At 54.0% G+C, this 18,455-nt stretch overlaps 1 protein-coding gene across 1 annotated transcript in view; it reads left to right on the top strand.

The window, feature by feature from the left end:
- The window catches only part of LOC142905682 (uncharacterized), an 86,456-nt gene that overhangs the window by 30,117 nt on the left and 37,884 nt on the right, over positions 1–18,455 (top strand). Inside the window, exon 3 of the mRNA XM_076052591.1 lies at positions 6,998–7,201. Coding sequence (XP_075908706.1) covers positions 6,998–7,201 — 204 coding nt within the window. The remainder of the gene's footprint in view (positions 1–6,997; positions 7,202–18,455) is intronic.

Below are 18,455 nucleotides of genomic sequence, written 5' to 3' on the forward strand. Positions count from 1 at the left end.
TGAACAAACTGCCCCCAATAGTGAACAAACTGCCCCAATAGTGAACAGACTGCCCTCAATAGTGAACAGACTGCCCTCAATAGTGAACAAACTGCCCTCAATAGTGAACAAACTGCCCCAATAGTGAACAAACTGCCCCAATAGTGAACAGACTGCCCTCAATAGTGAACAGACTGCCCCCAATAGTGAACAAACTGCCCCCAATAGTGAACAAACTGCCCCAATAGTGAACAGACTGCCCTCAATAGTGAACAGACTGCCCTCAATAGTGAACAAACTGCCCTCAATAGTGAACAAACTACCCCAATAGTGAACAAACTGTCCCCAATAGTGAACAAACTGCCCCAATAGTGAACAGACTGCCCTCAATAGTGAACAGACTGCCCTCAATAGTGAACAAACTGCCCTCAATAGTGAACAAACTGCCCCAATAGTGAACAAACTGCCCCCATAGTGAACAAACTGCCCTCAATAGTGAACAAACTGCCCTCAATAGTGAACAGACTGCCCTCAATAGTGAACAAACTGCCCTCAATAGTGAACAGACTGCCCCCAATTGTGAACAAACTGCCCCCAATAGTGAACAAACTGCCCCCAATAGTGAACAAACTGCCCCAATAGTGAACAAACTGCCCCAGTTGGATCGTTCATCGACGATCTGAAACAAATCCAGGCTGCGGCACCTCCTGCAGTGGTCGAATGGAATCTCAAACCTTGACGTCGATTTGTAACCCCCAAAAGTGCCATACCAGCGAAGAAGACTTCACAATAATAACATCATCACAACACAACAGAAACACAACAACAGCAACAACAGCACAACAAGAGACAGCATCTCAATTAGACTCCGGTGGTTTGGTGTTGTTTGATTTGGCGAGCGGTGGAATTTTCCACCAAAGCAGAAAAAAAATGGAATGTCGATGCGCCTCCTCGTCCTCCACCACCTCCTCCTCGTCGTCCTCCTGCTCTTACTCGTCCTCGTCATCCACCACCTCATTGTCATCCTCCTCCTCATTCTCCTCCTCGTCCTCCTTCTCAACCTCCGCCTCCTCCTCTGAAACCGCGGTGATTTCCCCCCACCCCCCCCCCCCCCAATTACCACCGCCATCACATGGCGCCCAACATTTCGGGCCCTCAATCGAACACTTTGTCACTCTTTCATCCTGCCGGAGCGGTGAAATTGGTGGAAAGCGGAAAGAACAAAGATTATAACCGAGTGGGTTGGGATGGGCTGGCAGGGGTGGATGGGTGCGGGAGAAGAGAGAGAGAGAGACACACGCAGAGAAAGAGAGGAGAGAGAGGAACGGAGACAGGCAGAGGGAAGGAAGGCGGCGTGAATGGATTGAGCACGGAAGGGTTTATATATTTTTTATTTTTCTTCTTCTGCCGAGGCTCAGAAGTGGCCGGGAATTGACCCACAGGGGCCTTGACGAAAGCGACGCGGCGGTTATGGAAGAGGAACCCTCAAAGGACGAGGGAGGGAGGGGCCGGGGGGCAGAGGGGGCGGGTGGCCGTCACGATGCGGGGTGCGTGAAGGACCCTTGGAACATCCTCTTGTTGTTGTTGCTGATGTCTGTTCGTTTGTGCAGTGTTAGGAGTCGAGAGTGAGTAAGATTTGTTCATCGAGTTGAATGTCATCCACAATCGAGGTTGTTTTTTGGGGATAGATGGCGTAAGTATGAAATGTGTCGTTAAACCCACCACCACCCGACACAGCCAATCAGTAAGGGGTTTGTGACGTAAACAAAACGTGGCCAATTCGTTACTAGTTCAGGACACACACCGCTTGTGTGTGGGAGAGTTAAACCCACTACACACACACACAATTACAATTCGTTACGAGTTGAGTACACACCGCTTGTGTGTGGGAGAGTTAAACACACTGCTTGTATTTACAATTCGAGTGCTGGGACGTTTCGCCGGTAATTGCAACAACGACGACAACAACAGGCAGCATTATCAGGCGACAGCCAGAGTAGGGGATAAATCATCCTGCTGTTTCGGTCTTATATAGAGGAGGTTACATGTTCGAGTTCGTTTTTGTTTCTGCGTCTCCGTCGTCTGCCGTTGCTAACATCTTCCGCTGCCCCAAGCGGTGCAGAAGAGACTTCGCTGGCGACATCACTCGCTGTCGATAGCACCATCGTCATCAGCAACGTCATCGCCACGATCTACAAGATCATCGCTGTCAACAACATCATCGCCACTATCAACAAGAGCACCACTATTAGCAACGTCATCATCACTATCACCAAGATCATCGCTATTAACAACGTCATCATCACTATCACCGAAATCATCACTATCAGCAACGTCATCACCACTATCACTAAGATCATCGCTATCAGCAAGGTCATCACCACTATAACCAAGATCATCGCTATCAGCAACGTCATCACTACTATCACCAAGATCATCGCTATTAGCAACGTCATCACCACTATCACCGAAATCATCGCTATCAGCAACGTCATCACCACTATTACTAAGATCATCGCTATCAGCAAGGTCATCACCACTATCACCAAAATCATCATTATTAGCAACGTCATCATCACTATCTCCAAGATCATCGCTATCAGCAACGTCATCACCACTATCACCAAAATCATTGCTATCAGCAACGTCATCATCACTATCACCAAGATCATCGCTATCAGCAACGTCATCACCACTATCACCAAGATCATCGCTATCAGCAACGTCATCACCGCTATCACCAAGATCATCGTTATCAGCAACGTCATCACCGCTATCACCAAGATCATTGCTATCAGCAACGTCATCACCACTATAACCAAGAACATCGCTATCAGCAACGTCATCACCGCTATCACCAAGATCATTGCTATCAGCAACGTCATCACCACTATAACCAAGATCATCGCTATCAGCAACGTCATCACCACTATAACCAAGATCATCGCTATCAGCAACGTCATCACCACTATAACCAAGATCAGCGCTATCAGCAACGTCATCACCACTATCACCAAGATCATTGCTATCAGCAACGTCATCACCACTATCACCAAGATCATCGCTATTAGCAACGTCATCACCACTATCACCGAAATCATCGCTATCAGCAACGTCATCACCACTATTACTAAGATCATTGCTATCAGCAAGGTCATCACCACTATCACAAAAATCATCACTATTAGCAACGTCATCACCACTATAACCAAGATCATCGCTATCAGCAACGTCATCACCACTATAACCAAGATCATCGCTATCAGCAACGTCATCACCACTATAACCAAGATCAGCGCTATCAGCAACGTCATCACCACTATCACCAAGATCATTGCTATCAGCAACGTCATCACCACTATCACCAAGATCATCGCTATTAGCAACGTCATCACCACTATCACCGAAATCATCGCTATCAGCAACGTCATCACCACTATTACTAAGATCATCGCTATCAGCAAGGTCATCACCACTATCACAAAAATCATCACTATTAGCAACGTCATCACCACTATAACCAAGATCATCGCTATCAGCAACGTCATCACTGCTATCACCAAGATCATCGCTATCAGCAACGTCATCACCACTATCACCAAAATCATTGCTATCAGCAACGTCATCATCACTATCACCAAGATCATCGCTATCAGCAACGTCATCACCACTATCACCTAGATCATCGCTATCAGCAACGTCATCACCGCTATCACCAAGATCATCGCTATCAGCAACATCATCACCACTATCACCAAGAGCATCGCTACCAGCAACGTCATCACCACCATCACCAAGATCATCGCTATCAGCAACGTCATCATCACTATCACCAAGATCATCGCTACCAGCAGCGTCATCACCGCTATCACCAAGATCATTGCTATCAGCAACGTCATCACCACTATCACCAAGAGCATCGATACCAGCAACGTCATCACCACTATCACCAAGATCATCGCTATCAGCAATGTCATCATCACTATCACCAAGATAATCGCTACCAGCAGCGTCATCACCACCATCACCAAGATCATCGCTATCAGCAACGTCATCATCACTATCACCAAGATCATCGCTACCAGCAGCGTCATCACCGCTATCACCAAGATCATAGCTATCAGCAACGTCATCATCATCATCTTGTCAACACCGAATTCCTCGTCACTATCATCATCATCATCACGATCATCAGCAATACCAAAGTCATCATTGCCACCATCGTCGCGACCGCAAACATCACCGGTTGGTGGAGCCCTGAAGCGTGACCTCGTGTTACAATGGGCGGTTAGGTGGCGGGGGGGGGCATAACAGAGACGATGTTCAACGAACGTTCAATGGACGTTAGAAACACCGAGCAGAATGAGCGAGGACGCGGCGGCGCTAAGTTCACGTCGTTCGAGCGGCTGCAGGGACTCTTCGAGGGTGTGAGGGTGGCGTTGCGTTGTCACCAAAAGGAAGTAGTAAGATTTAAAAAATAAAACTTTATTTTTCAAACACGCTTTAATTAAATGTGCCGCACTAGTAGTAATGGCACAACTCCACGACGCCAGGAAGTGGCCCCGAAGCTTGGCCACAACGTAAGGCGACCGTAGTGATTTACAGCCAACGTGAGTTGAGCGTGGACAATTCCACCCAAGCAGAAACATAACATATAAAAAATAATGTAAAAAAATATTATTATTTTTATGATAGAATATAGTATTGTCACCAGTATGACATAAGTATACCAAGTTTGCAGTCGATACCACATTGGGAAGTGGGTTAAAATTGAGTTACAAATTGATTTGAGGATACAACAGAGTGAGTTAAATAAAAGCGTTTAAAAACCGGACAAACGAAAAGAGTTCCCGCGATCAAGCGAATAGAAATCAGAGCAAGTGAAGTGAGAGCGGAGACAGCCGGGAAGACATCGTCAGATCGTGATTACCGTGTTCATGATCGTGATCAAAAGCTCGCAATCTCAACGGGCTAGGGAGGGCACCCCCAGTGGCAACTAGCTCTGTTCGAAACGAGCCATTGTGTTAAGTATGTTGTCGTTCCCTCGGAAACTCCGATTAGCACGGGTGGCTACGTACAGTGCGAAAAAGTTCAACGTACATATTGCTCATAAACTAACACTACTCATAGACCCAACACTACCCATAGACTCAACACTACTCATAGACTCAACACTGCCCATAGACTCAACACTGCCCATAGACTCAACACTACCCATAGACTCAACACTACCCATAGACTCAATACTGCCCATAGACTCAACACTGCTCATAAACTAACACTACTCATAGACTCAGTACTACCCATAGACTCAACACTACTCATGGACTCAACACTGCCCATAGACTCAACACTACCCATAGACTCAACACTGCCCATAGACTCAACACTGCCCATAGACACTGAGACCTTTTTCAGTAGCAAGATATAGTAATAGGTTTTTACCCTTTAATCTGGCACCAAAACTGACACCTTTATACAAGGGATCATGTTTGCAATAACCACAACACAATTCTAGATTTGAAGCTTTCGTGACTGCAAGGATCCATGCTCTTTGGTTCTATTCGGTAAAGTCACCTAGGTAAAAAATAAAAATACAAAAATCACGACGTTTCGGCCACAACACAAGTGGCCTTCAACACAAGCAGTCAAAATGTAAACAAAAAGAGACAACTCTGATAATGATATGCACTGTCCTTGAATTTGATTGGTCCACACCCGAGACGGCTTTTCTTAGAGCCTAGTCTCCACTGGTGTTGGACCAGATGACGCCAAAAGGCGTACGAGACAACTCTGATAATGATATGCGCCTTTTGGCGTCATCTGGTCCAACAGCAGTGGAGACTAGGCTCTAAGAAAAGCCGTCTCGGGTGTGGACCAATCAATTTAAAGGACAGTGCATATCATTATCAGAGTTGTCTCTTTTTGTTTGCATTTTTGACTGCTTGTGCTGTGCTTATTGCAAACATGATGCCTTGAATAAAGGTGTCAGTTTTGGTGCCAGATAAAAGGGTAAAAACCTATTACTACTGCCCATAGACTAACACTGCACCTCCGACTGGCACGGTTGGTCACATACGGTGCAAAATAAGTTCAACAAACACACGTAAATGAGAGGGTGCCGCGGATGAAATGTGATTTCCCTCACCTGGTCTGAAGTTCAATCCCGAACCTGACGCCTGCTGCTGTATATTTGGAGTTTGTGGTGTCTCTCCCTCTCTCTCCGTGGTCACGTGGATTTTTCCCTGAGTCCTCCGGATTCTCCCTCCACATTTAGAATGTGAATATTTAGCTGCCTTCAAGGTCCACGTGATGCTGAGCCACTTCGTTGAGCTATCATTTGTGATAGCCAGCTGCGTCTGTGTATGATTGCTGTAGTGGGGGAGCGGTAGTGTAGCGGTTAGCGCCCTGCGCTACGAACCCGGCGACCCGGAGTTCGATTCCTGCTCACCGCCACCAACACCGGCGACGATGATCTGAACTGGTCCTGGGCCTCCCCTCAGTCGACTCAGCCTCAAATGAGTGCCTGCTACAGTGTCGTAAATTGCGCCACTGGGGAGACAAAGGCGGCCCAACGTGTGTGCCTCTGGCCACCCACCCCCTCGTGTGCCGTGCCGGCCTTCATAGGCGCTGCTCGCTAACAGCACTTGCCCCTACAGTCTGTTAAGGCTACACGGGGGATGTTTGTCTTTGTGATCGCTATAGAAAATCGTTATTTCTGTTGACCAGTGGCTGGTGTTCGGTGGCGGCGGTGGTGGTGGTGGTAGAGGTGGTGGTGGTGGCCGGTGGCCTTTGGTGGTCGTGGTGGCGGTGGTGGCGATGGCGGTGGTGGTGGCGGTGGCAGTGGCCAGTGGCGGTGGTGGTGGCCGGTGGCGGTGGCGGTGGTGGCGATGGCGGTGGCAGTGGCGGTGGCGGTGGTCGCTGTGGCGGTGGCGACGGTGGTGGTGGTGGTGGCGATAGCCGATGGTGGCGGTGGCGCCTAACGGACCGGTGCCCATCGCCCTCCCCCCGATGCCAGGTGACGTTCACGAAGCGCAAGTTCGGACTCATGAAGAAGGCGTACGAGCTGAGCGTGCTGTGCGACTGCGAGATCGCGCTCATCATCTTCAACAGCGCCAGCAAGCTCTTCCAGTACGCGAGCACCGACATGGACAAGGTGCTGCTCAAGTACACCGAGTACAGCGAGCCGCACGAGAGCCGCACCAACTCCGACATCCTGGAGGTGCGCCAACGCACGCCACCGCACCTCAATGTGCCACACCGCGCCACACCACACCACACCCCAATGTGCCACACCGCGCCACACCACACCACACCACACGTCAATGTGCCACACCATACCACGCCACCCCACCGCACCTCAATGCACCATGCCACGCCACATCACACCACGCCACACCACACCTCAATGTGCCACACCACTCCACGCCACATCACGCCACCCCACCGCACCTCAATGTGCCACGCCTCCACGCTGCATTCTGGGTCAGGGGTGGTCATGGCAGCGGCATGGATACCGTGCATTGGGGGAGGGGGGGGGATTTGGAGCGTGCGCAATGACGCGGGTCTACGGCGGCGAGCAATACTGGTGGTGGCTGGTGGTCGTGAGTGTGAGTGGGGCCCCACGGGTGGAGGGGAGGGGGTAGATCAGTGGCCTTAATTGTGGGTTGGGGGGTCAGGGGATCAGGGCAAACGTGGGGAATTCATGGCCATGGTGAACCAGACATCTCCTGGCCACGGTGAACCAGACATCTCCTGGCCATGGTGAACCAGACATTTCCTGGCCACGGTGAACCAGACATCTCCTGACCACGGTGAACCAGACATCTCCTGGCCACGGTGAACCAGACATCTCCTGGCCACATTGAACCAGACATCTCCTGGCCATGGTGAACCAGACATCTCCTGGCAATGGTGAGCCAGACATCTCCTGGCCATGGTGAACCAGACATCTCCTGACCACGCTGAACCAGAAATCTCCTGGCCACGGTGAACCAGACATCTCCTGGCCACGGTGAACCAGACATCTCCTGGCCACGGTGAACCAGACATCTCCTGGCCATGGTGAACCAGACATCTCCTGGCCATGGTGAACCAGACATCTCCTGGCCATGGTGAACCAGACATCTTCTGGCCATGGTGAACCAGACATCTCCTGGCCACGGTAAACCAGACATCTGCTGGCCATGGTAAACCAGACATCTCCTGGCCACGGTGAACCAGACATCTCCTGGCCATGGTGAACCAGACATTTGCTGACCATGGTGAACCAGACATCTCTTGGCCACGGTGAACCAGACATCTCCTGGCCACAGTGAACCAGACATCTCCTGGCCACGGTGAACCAGACATCTCCTGGCCATGGTGAACCAGACATCTCCTGGCCATGGTGAACCAGACATCTCCTGGCCACGGTGAACCAGACATCTCCTGGCTATGGTGAACCAGACATCTCCTGGCCATAATGAACCAGACATCTCCTGGCCATGGGAACCAGACATCTCCTGGCTACAGTAAACCAGACATCTGCTGGCCATGGTGAACCAGACATCTCCTGGCCATGGTGAACCAGACATCTCCTGGCCATGGTGAACCAGACATCTCCTGGCCATGGTGAACCAGACATCTCCTGGCCACGGTGAACCAGACATCTCCTGGCTATGGTGAACCAGACATCTCCTGGCCATAATGAACCAGACATCTCCTGGCCATGGGAACCAGACATCTCCTGGCTACAGTAAACCAGACATCTGCTGGCCACGGTGAACCAGACATCTCCTGGCCACGGTGAACCAGACATCTCCTGGCCACGGTGAACCAGACATCTCCTGGCCATGGTGAACCAGACATCTCCTGGCCATGGTGAACCAGACATCTCCTGGCCATGGTGAACCAGACATCTCCTGGCCACAGTGAACCAGACATCTCCTGGCCACGGTGAACCAGACATCTCCTGGCCATGGTGAACCAGACATCTCCTGGCCATGGTGAACCAGACATCTCCTGGCCACAGTGAACCAGACATCTCCTGGCCACGGTGAACCAGACATCTCCTGGCCATGGTGAACCAGACATCTCCTGGCCATGGTGAACCAGACATCTCCTGGCCACGGTGAACCAGACATCTCCTGGCTATGGTGAACCAGACATCTCCTGGCCATAATGAACCAGACATCTCCTGGCCATGGGAACCAGACATCTCCTGGCTACAGTAAACCAGACATCTGCTGGCCACGGTGAACCAGACATCTCCTGACCACGGTGAACCAGACATCTCCTGGCCACGGTGAACCAGACATCTCCTGGCCACATTGAACCAGACATCTCCTGGCCATGGTGAACCAGACATCTCCTGGCAATGGTGAGCCAGACATCTCCTGGCCATGGTGAACCAGACATCTCCTGACCACGCTGAACCAGAAATCTCCTGGCCACGGTGAACCAGACATCTCCTGGCCACGGTGAACCAGACATCTCCTGGCCACGGTGAACCAGACATCTCCTGGCCATGGTGAACCAGACATCTCCTGGCCATGGTGAACCAGACATCTCCTGGCCATGGTGAACCAGACATCTTCTGGCCATGGTGAACCAGACATCTCCTGGCCACGGTAAACCAGACATCTGCTGGCCATGGTAAACCAGACATCTCCTGGCCACGGTGAACCAGACATCTCCTGGCCATGGTGAACCAGACATTTGCTGACCATGGTGAACCAGACATCTCTTGGCCACGGTGAACCAGACATCTCCTGGCCACAGTGAACCAGACATCTCCTGGCCACGGTGAACCAGACATCTCCTGGCCATGGTGAACCAGACATCTCCTGGCCATGGTGAACCAGACATCTCCTGGCCACGGTGAACCAGACATCTCCTGGCTATGGTGAACCAGACATCTCCTGGCCATAATGAACCAGACATCTCCTGGCCATGGGAACCAGACATCTCCTGGCTACAGTAAATCAGACATCTGCTGGCCATGGTGAACCAGACATCTCCTGGCCATGGTGAACCAGACATCTCCTGGCCACAGTGAACCAGACATCTCCTGGCCACGGTGAACCAGACATCTCCTGGCCATGGGGAACCAGACATCTCCTGGCCATGGTGAACCAGACATCTCCTGGCCATGGGGAACCAGACATCTCCTGGCCATGGTGAACCAGACATCTCCTGGCCATGGTGAACCAGACATCTCCTGGCCATGGTGAACCAGACATCTGCTGGCCACGGTGAACCAGACATCTCCTGGCCATGGTGAACCAGACATCTGCTTGCCATGGTGAACCAGACATCTCCTGGCCATGGTGAACCAGACATCTCCTGGCCATGGTGAACCAGACATCTCCTGACCACGCTGAAGCAGACATCTCCTGGCCATGGTGAACCAGACATCCCCTGGCCACGGTGAACCAGACATCTCCTGGCCATGGTGAACCAGACATCTCCTGGCCAAAGTGAACCAGTCATCTCCTGACCACGCTGAACCAGACATCTCCTGGCCACAGTGAACCAGACATCTCCTGACCAAAGTGAACCAGACATCTCCTGGCCTTGGTGAACCAGACATCTCCTGGCAATGGTGAACCAGACATCTCCTGGCCATGGTGAACCAGACATCTCCTGACCACGGTGAACCAGACATCTCCTGGCCATGGTGAACCAGACATCTCCAGCCAAAGTGAACCAGACATCTCCTGACCACGGTGAACCAGACATCTCCTGGCCATGGTGAACCAGACATCTCCTGACCACGCTGAACCAGACATCTCCTGGCCACGGTAAACCAGACATCTCCTGGCCACGGTGAACCAGACATCTGCTGGCCATGGTGAACCAGACATCTCCTGGCCATGGTGAACCAGACATCTCCTGGCCACAGTGAACCAGACATCTCCTGGCCAAAGTGAACCAGACATCTCCTGGCCTTGGTGAACCAGACATCTCCTGGCCACGGTGAACCAGACATCTCCTGGCCATGGTGAACCAGACATCTCCTGGCCATGGTGAACCAGACATCTCCTGGCCATGGTGAACCAGACATCTCCTGGCCATGGTGAACCAAACATCTACTGGCAATGGTGAACCAGACATCTCCTGGCCACAGTAAACCAGACATCTCCTGGCCACGGTGAACCAGACATCTTCTGGCCACGGTGAACCAGACATCTCCTGGCCATGGTGAACCAGACATCTCCTGGCCATGGTGAACCAGACATCTCCTGGCCACGGTGAACCCGACATCTCCTGGCCATGGTGAACCAGACATCTCCTGGCCACAGTGAACCCGACATCTCCTGGCCATGGTCAACCAAACATCTGCTGGCCACGGTGAACCAGACATCTCCTGGCCTTGGTGAACCAGACATCTCCTGGCCACGGTGAACCAGACATCTCCTGGCCACGGTGAACCAGACATCTCCTGGCCACAGTAAACCAGACATCTCCTGGCCACAGTAAACCAGACATCTCCTGGCCACGGTGAACCAGACATCTCCTGGCCACGGTGAACCAGACATCTCCTGGCCATTTGAACCAGACAACTCCTGGCCACGGTGAACCAGACATCTCCTGGCCATGGTGAACCAGACATCTCCTGGCCATGGTGAACCAGACATCTCCTGGCCATGGTGAACCAGACATCTCCTCGCCACGAAGAACCCCACGGCTGGCACGGCGTGTGAGGGGAAGTCGCGACCGTGCCCACGGTTTTTTCGTCGATAACCAAAACCCAGAAGTAGCGCGGCCTCGAGAGAGACAGAAACCGCCACCCTCCCCCACCCCCACGCCGTGTAGATTAAAATCACTCAGCCTTCGTGGATCATCAACAACAACAACAAAAACCCCATCAGCGGTTCCTGAAAAATTGCATCACGATACTGAGCGCGAACCCCTTTGCGTGCTGAACTATTCCGTTAAGTTGTTCACCTTCCCGCTCGGATGTGTGGGAGGTGTGCGACGCAGAGACTGTGGGCTCAGCGGGTAGTGTGCTGCACGCGGCTAAACGTTTTATTTTACCAGGTAATTCCCCCATTGAGCTGCTATGTAGCTGTTCTTTCAGGAGCGACTTGGCTATAACAAATGATAGGTCAACGAAGTGGCTTATCATCATCATCGTTGGGCAAATGTAAGCTGCCAAATACTCTAAACGTGTGGTGATGTTAACGCTAAATGTGGTGGGAAACCCACGGAGGACCCGGAAAAAAAATCCACGCGACCACAGGGAGAGAGAGAGACGCAAACTCCAAATATACAGCAGCAGCAGCAGGCGTCAGGGTCGAGATCGAAACCAACGACCTCCTGCAGACCAGGCGAGGGAGTTAACATCTCCTAGCCACCGTGATGATGATGAGAGAGAGAGACACGCAAACTCCAAATATACAGCAGCAGGCGTCACAGTCGGGATCGAACGCACGACCTCCTGTGTACCAGGCGAGGTAGTTAACATCTCCTAGCCACCGTGATGATGATGATGATGAGAGAGAGACACGCAAAACTCTAAACATGCAACAGGCGTCAGGGTCGGGATTGAACCCACAACCTCCTGCGTACCAGGCTAGGGAGTTAACATCTCATAGCCACGACGGCGCTACGAACCCGGCAACATGAGTTCGATTCCCGCTCACGGCCACGAACACCGGTGACGATTATCCGAACCGCTTCTGGGCTCCCCCGAGATTAACTCTGCCTCAAAATGAGTACCTGGTGTAGCGGTGTGTAATAAACATCGCCACTGGGGAGACAAAGACGGCCCGGGCGTGGTTTCCGGGCCAGCCCACCCGCTCTCGCCTGCCGTTTCAGCCTTCATTAGGTACTGCTACTCGCTGACAGCACTTTGCCCCAACAGTCTGTTGAGGCTACACGGAGCGGGGATCTTTGTCTTTGAGAAACAGAGAGAGAGAGAGACAAACAGAGAGAGACACACAGAGAGACACACAGAGAGACACACAGAGAGAGACACACACAGAAAGACACACACAGAGAGAGACACACAGAGAGAGACAGAGAGAGAGACACACACAGAGAGAGACACACAGAGACACACAGGGAGAGACACACACAGAGAGAGACACACAGAGACACACACACAGAGAGACACACACAGAGAGATACACACAGAGACACACAGAGGGCCCCGTTACGTAAACAGCTAAAGGCGCAGGCCCTGCAATTCCTTGCTCACGCCTCCTGCTGCTGCGTGGGTCTCCTCCGCCTTTGGGAGCTCTGCAGAGCCCCCCACCCCCGTAGCGAATTCTGGCCAACTCCTCCGCGCTGTCCAGAGGCCTCGTAAGAGCCGGGAGTGTCCACCACACTTCACCCACCGGGAGTGTCCACCACACTTCACCCACCGGGAGTGTCCACCACACTTCACCCACCGGGAGTGTCCACCACACTTCACCCACCGGGAGTGTCCACCACACTTCACCCACCGGGAGTGTCCACCACACTTCACCCACCGGGAGTGTCCACCACACTTCACCCACCGGGAGTGTCCACCACACTTCACCCACCGGGAGTGTCCACCACACTTCACCCACCGGGAGTGTCCACCACACTTCACCCACCGGGAGTGTCCACCACACTTCACCCACCCCCCCACGACCACGTGCGAGGTACTGATGGCCCCACTGTGCGGAGTCGCCACTGACACTGCTGGTGGCGGGATCGAGACGCTGGCAGGCGGGGGGAGTGGGGGGGAGTGGGGGGGGGAGGGGGGGAGGGGGGGATGGGGGGGGGGAGTGGGGGGGGAGTGGGGGGGGGAGTGGGGGGGGAGGGGGGGCGAGTGGGGGGGGTGGGGGGAGTGAGTGGGGGGGAGTGGGGGGGGGAGAGTGGGGGGGGGAGAGTGGGGGGGGAGAGTGGGGGGGGAGTGGGGGGGGGGTGGGGGTGAGTGGGGGGGGGGGTGGGGGGAGTGGGGGGGAGTGGGGGGGAGTGGGGGGGGGAGTGGGGGGAGTGGGGGGATGGGGGGGGAGTGAGGGGGGAGTGGGGGGGAGTGGGGGGGGGAGTGGGGGGGGGAGTGGGGGGGATGGGGGGGGAGTGGGGGGGGAAGAGTGGGGGGGGAGAGTGGGGGGTGAGTGGGGGGGGAGTGGGGGGGAAAGTGGGGAGGAGTGGGGGAGGAGTGGGGGGGGGGAGGGGGGGGGGTGAGTGGGGGGGGAAGTGGGGGGTGAGTGGGGGGGGGGGGAGTGGGGGGGGTGAGTGGGGGGGGGAAGTGGGGGGTGAGTGGGGGGGTTTCGCCCCCCATTTGTTTCACTGCCGCGCCGGGAGATGGCATGGAACTGGCGACCCGTCTGGATCGCAAGCCCCACCAGCAGGGAGATGGAGTGATGAAGTGAGCGCGAGGTGCAGGGAGTTGCTGCCGCGAGAGGCGGATTCATAATTCACCAGCAGTGGATCAAACCGTGGCTGCCGTTCCTGTCTCTGACCACGGTGATCATTTTAGCGAGATGTTAACTACCTCGCCTGGTATACAGGAGGCCTCATGCTGCTGCTGTATATTTGGAGTTTGCGTCTCTCTCTCTCTCATCATCATCACGGTGGCTATGAGATGTTAACTACCTCGCCTGGTATACAGAAGGTCGTGGGTTCCATCCCGACCCTGACGCCTGCTGCTGCTGTATATTTGGAGTTTGCGTCTCTCTCTCTCATCATCATCACGGTGGCTAGGAGATGTTAACTACCTCGCCTGATCTACAGGAGGTCGTGGGTTCGATCCCGACCCTGACGCCTCATGCTGCTGCTGTATATTTGGAGTTTGCGTGTCTCTCTCTCCCCGTGGTCTCGTTGATTTTTTCCCCGAGTCCTCCGTGTTTTTCCTCCTCCACATTTAGCGTCAACATCACGCGTTTAGAGCGTATTTGGCTGCTGCTATACATTTCCACGTGATGAAGAAGATGATGATGATGGAGATGATGAAGAAGATGATGAGCGCCACTTCGTTGAGCTATCATTCATGGTGGCACTGGTCCGCTTCTGAAAAAGATCGACACACCATCTCGGTTGGGCCTTACATGGTAAAATAAACAATAGTTTAGTTTATAATAATGTACATCTCTGTACACACGCGTGGGCCGTGTCTCTCGTCTCTCTGTGTGTGCGTCAAGCTGCACGGATCTGTGGAGCGGAACGGATGATTTTTTTTTACGTAAAAATAGCCGCGGTGTGGGTTCTGCGGTGGAGGCCGTCCGTGAGCCCAAAGGGACGTCAACAGGACGTGACATGCGAGGGACGTGGTGGTGGTGTTGTTGGGTGTTGTCATGGTGGTGTTGGTGGTGGTAGTGGTGGTGCTGGTAGTGGTGGTGGTGTTGGTGTTGTCATGGTGGTGTTGGTGGTGGTAGTGGTGGTGGTGGTAGTGGTGGTGGTAGTGGTGGTGGTGTTGGTGTTGTCATGGTGGTGTTGATGGTGGTAGTGGTGGTGGTGGTAGTGGTGGTGGTGTTGGTGTTGTCATGGTGGTGTTGGTGGTGGTAGTGGTGGTGGTGTTGGTGTTGTCATGGTGGTGTTGGTGGTGGTAGTGGTGGTGCTGGTAGTGGTGGTGGTGTTGGTGTTGTCATGGTGGTGTTGGTGGTGGTAGTGGTGGTGGTGGTAGTGGTGGTGGTAGTGGTGGTGGTGTTGGTGTTGTCATGGTGGTGTTGATGGTGGTAGTGGTGGTGGTGGTAGTGGTGGTGGTGTTGGTGTTGTCATGGTGGTGTTGGTGGTGGTAGTGGTGGTGGTGTTGGTGTTGTCATGGTGGTGTTGGTGGTGGTAGTGGTGGTGGTGGTAGTGGTGGTGGTGTTGGTGTTGTCATGGTGGTGTTGGTGGTGGTAGTGGTGGTGGTGGTGTTGGTGTTGTAATGGTGGTGTTGGTAGTGGTGGTGGTGTTCGTGGTGGTGGTGTTGGGTGTTGTCATGGTGGTGTTGATGGTGGTAGTGGTGGTGGTGTTAGTGGTGGTGTTAGTGGTGGTGGTAGTGGTGTTAGTGGTGGTGGTGTTGGTGGTGGTGGTGTTGGGTGTGGTCATAGTGGTGTTGTTGGTGGTAGTGGTGGTGGTGTTCGTGGTGGTGTTGGTGGTGGCAGTGGTGGTGGTGTTAGTGGTAGTGTTGGTGGTGGTGGTAGTGTTGGTGCTGCCGTTGGTGGTGGTAGTGGTGGTGGTGTTCGTGGTGGTGGTGGTGGTGGTAGTGGTGGTGGTGGTGGTGTTGGTGGTAGTGGTAGTGGTGTTAGTGGTGGTGGTGTTCGTGGTGGTGTTGGTGGTGGTAGTGGTGGTGGTGTTAGTGGTGGTGGTGTTCGTGGTGGTGTTGGTGGTGGTAGTGTTAGTGGTGGTGGTGTTCGTGGTGGTGGTGGTGTTGGGTGTGGTCATAGTGGTGTTGGTGGTGGTAGTGGTGGTGGTGGTAGTGGTGGTGTTGGTGGTGACAGTGGTGGTTGTGTTAGTGGTAGTGTTGGTGGTGGTAGTGGTGGTGTTGGTGCTGCCGTTGGTGGTGGTAGTGGTGGTGGTGTTCGTGGTGGTGTTGGTGGTGGTAGTGGTGGTGGTGTTAGTGGTGGTGGTGTTCGTGGTGGTGTTGGTGGTGGTAGTGGTGGTGGTGTTAGTGGTGGTGTTCGTGGTGATGGTGTTGGGTGTGGTCATAGTGGTGTTGGTGGTGGTAGTGATGGTGGTGTTCGTGGTGGTGGCAGTGTTGGTGGTGTTAGTGGTAGTGTTGGTGGTGGTAGTGGTGGTGTTGGTGCTGCCGTTGGTGGTGGTAGTGGTGGTGTTCGTGGTGGTGGTGGTAGTGGTGGTGGTGTTGGTGGTAGTGGTGTTAGTGGTGGTAGTGGTGGTAGTGGTAGTGGTGTTAGTGGTGGTGGTAGTGGTGGTGGTGTTCGTGGTGGTGTTGGTGGTGGTGTTGGTGGTGGTGTTCGTGGTGGTAGTGGTGGTGTAGCGGTTAGCGCGCTGCGCCACGAATCTGGCCACCCGGGTTCGATTCCCGCTCACGGCCAACATTAGTGATGATTATTTGAACCGGTCCTGGGCCTCCCCTACGTCGACTCAGCCTCAAATGAGTACCTGGTGCGGTGTATCAACATCGCCACTGGGGAGACAAAGGCGGCCGGGCGTGGTGTTGGCCACCCACCCCCTTCGTGTGCCGTTCCGGCCTGCATAGGTGCTCGCTAACAGCACTTGCCCTTACAGTCTGTCAAGGCTATATGGGGGATCTTTGTCTTTGTTGGCAGTGGTCGTGGTGCTGGTCATGGTGCTGGTGCTGGTGGTGCTGGTGGTGCTGATTGGTAGTGCTGGTAGTGCTGGTGGTGCTGATTGGTGGTGGTGCTGGTGGTGCTGGTGGTGCTGGTGGTGCTGGTGGTGCTGGTGGTGCTGATTGGTGCTGATTGGTGCTGATTGGTGGTGCCGATTGGTGGTGCCGATTGGTGGTGCCGATTGGTGGTGCCGATTGGTGGTGCTGATTGGTGGTGGTGCTGGTGGTGCTATTGGTGGTGGTGCTGATTGGTAGTGGTGCTGATGGTGCTGATTGGTGGTGGTGCTGATTGGTGGTGGTGCTGATGGTGCTGATTGGTGGTGGTGCTGATTGGTGGTGGTGCTGGTGGTGCTGATTGGTGGTGGTGGTGGTGTTGATCGGTGGTGGTGCTGATTGGTGGTGGTGCTGGTGGTGCTGTTGGTGGTGCTGATTGGTGGTGGTGCTGGTGATGCTGTTGGTGGTGCTGATTGGTGGTGGTGCTGGTGGTGCTGATTGTTGGTGGTGGTGGTGTTGATTGGTGGTGGTGGTGGTGGTGCTGTTGGTGGTGGTGCTGCTGGTGGTGCTGATTGGTGGTGGTGCTGGTGGTGCTGTTGGTGGTGCTGATTGGTGGTGGTGCTGGTGGTGCTGGTGGTGCTGATTGGTGGTGGTGCTGGTAGTGCTGGTGGTGCTGATTGGTGGTGGTGCTGATTGGTGGTGGTGCTGGTGGTGCTGCTGGTGGTGCTGCTGGTGGTGCTGATTGGTGGTGGTGCTGGTGGTGCTGTTGGTGGTGCTGATTGGTGGTGGTGCTGGTAGTGCTGGTGGTGCTGATTGGTGGTGGTGCTGGTGGTGCTGATTGGTGGTGGTGCTGGTGGTGCTGATTGGTGGTGGTGCTGGTTGTTGATTGGTGGTGGTGCTGGTGGTGTTGATTGGTGCTGATTGGTGGTGGTGCTGGTGGTGCTGATTGGTGGTGGTTGTTCAGAGCTGTCCCTCCACCCCTCTCCTCCTCCATCCTCCGAGTGAGCGCGCGTGGTCGCCATGGCAACGCGAATGTGTCCACGACAAGATGGCGCTGGGCGGTGCCCCCCCACCTCCCCCCCCGATCGACGCTCGGGTGGGGGAGGAGGTGGCGATGGTCAGGGGTCAGGGGCCAGGGGTCAGGGGCCAGGGGTCAGGGTCACTACCTGGGGGGTTGGGGGGATAGTGGCTCAAGTCGGCCACAAGGGGGGAGGGGCGGGGGACATCCCCCCCACCCCACCCCGAATCAACAGATTAAACAATTAACAACAATGACAACAACACAAATGTC

The sequence above is a fragment of the Petromyzon marinus genome, chromosome 57 (assembly GCF_048934315.1).
Source record: "Petromyzon marinus isolate PM22_M1 ecotype Great Lakes invasive population chromosome 57, UKy_Petmar_22M1.pri1.0, whole genome shotgun sequence".
Taxonomy (NCBI): domain Eukaryota; kingdom Metazoa; phylum Chordata; class Hyperoartia; order Petromyzontiformes; family Petromyzontidae; genus Petromyzon; species Petromyzon marinus.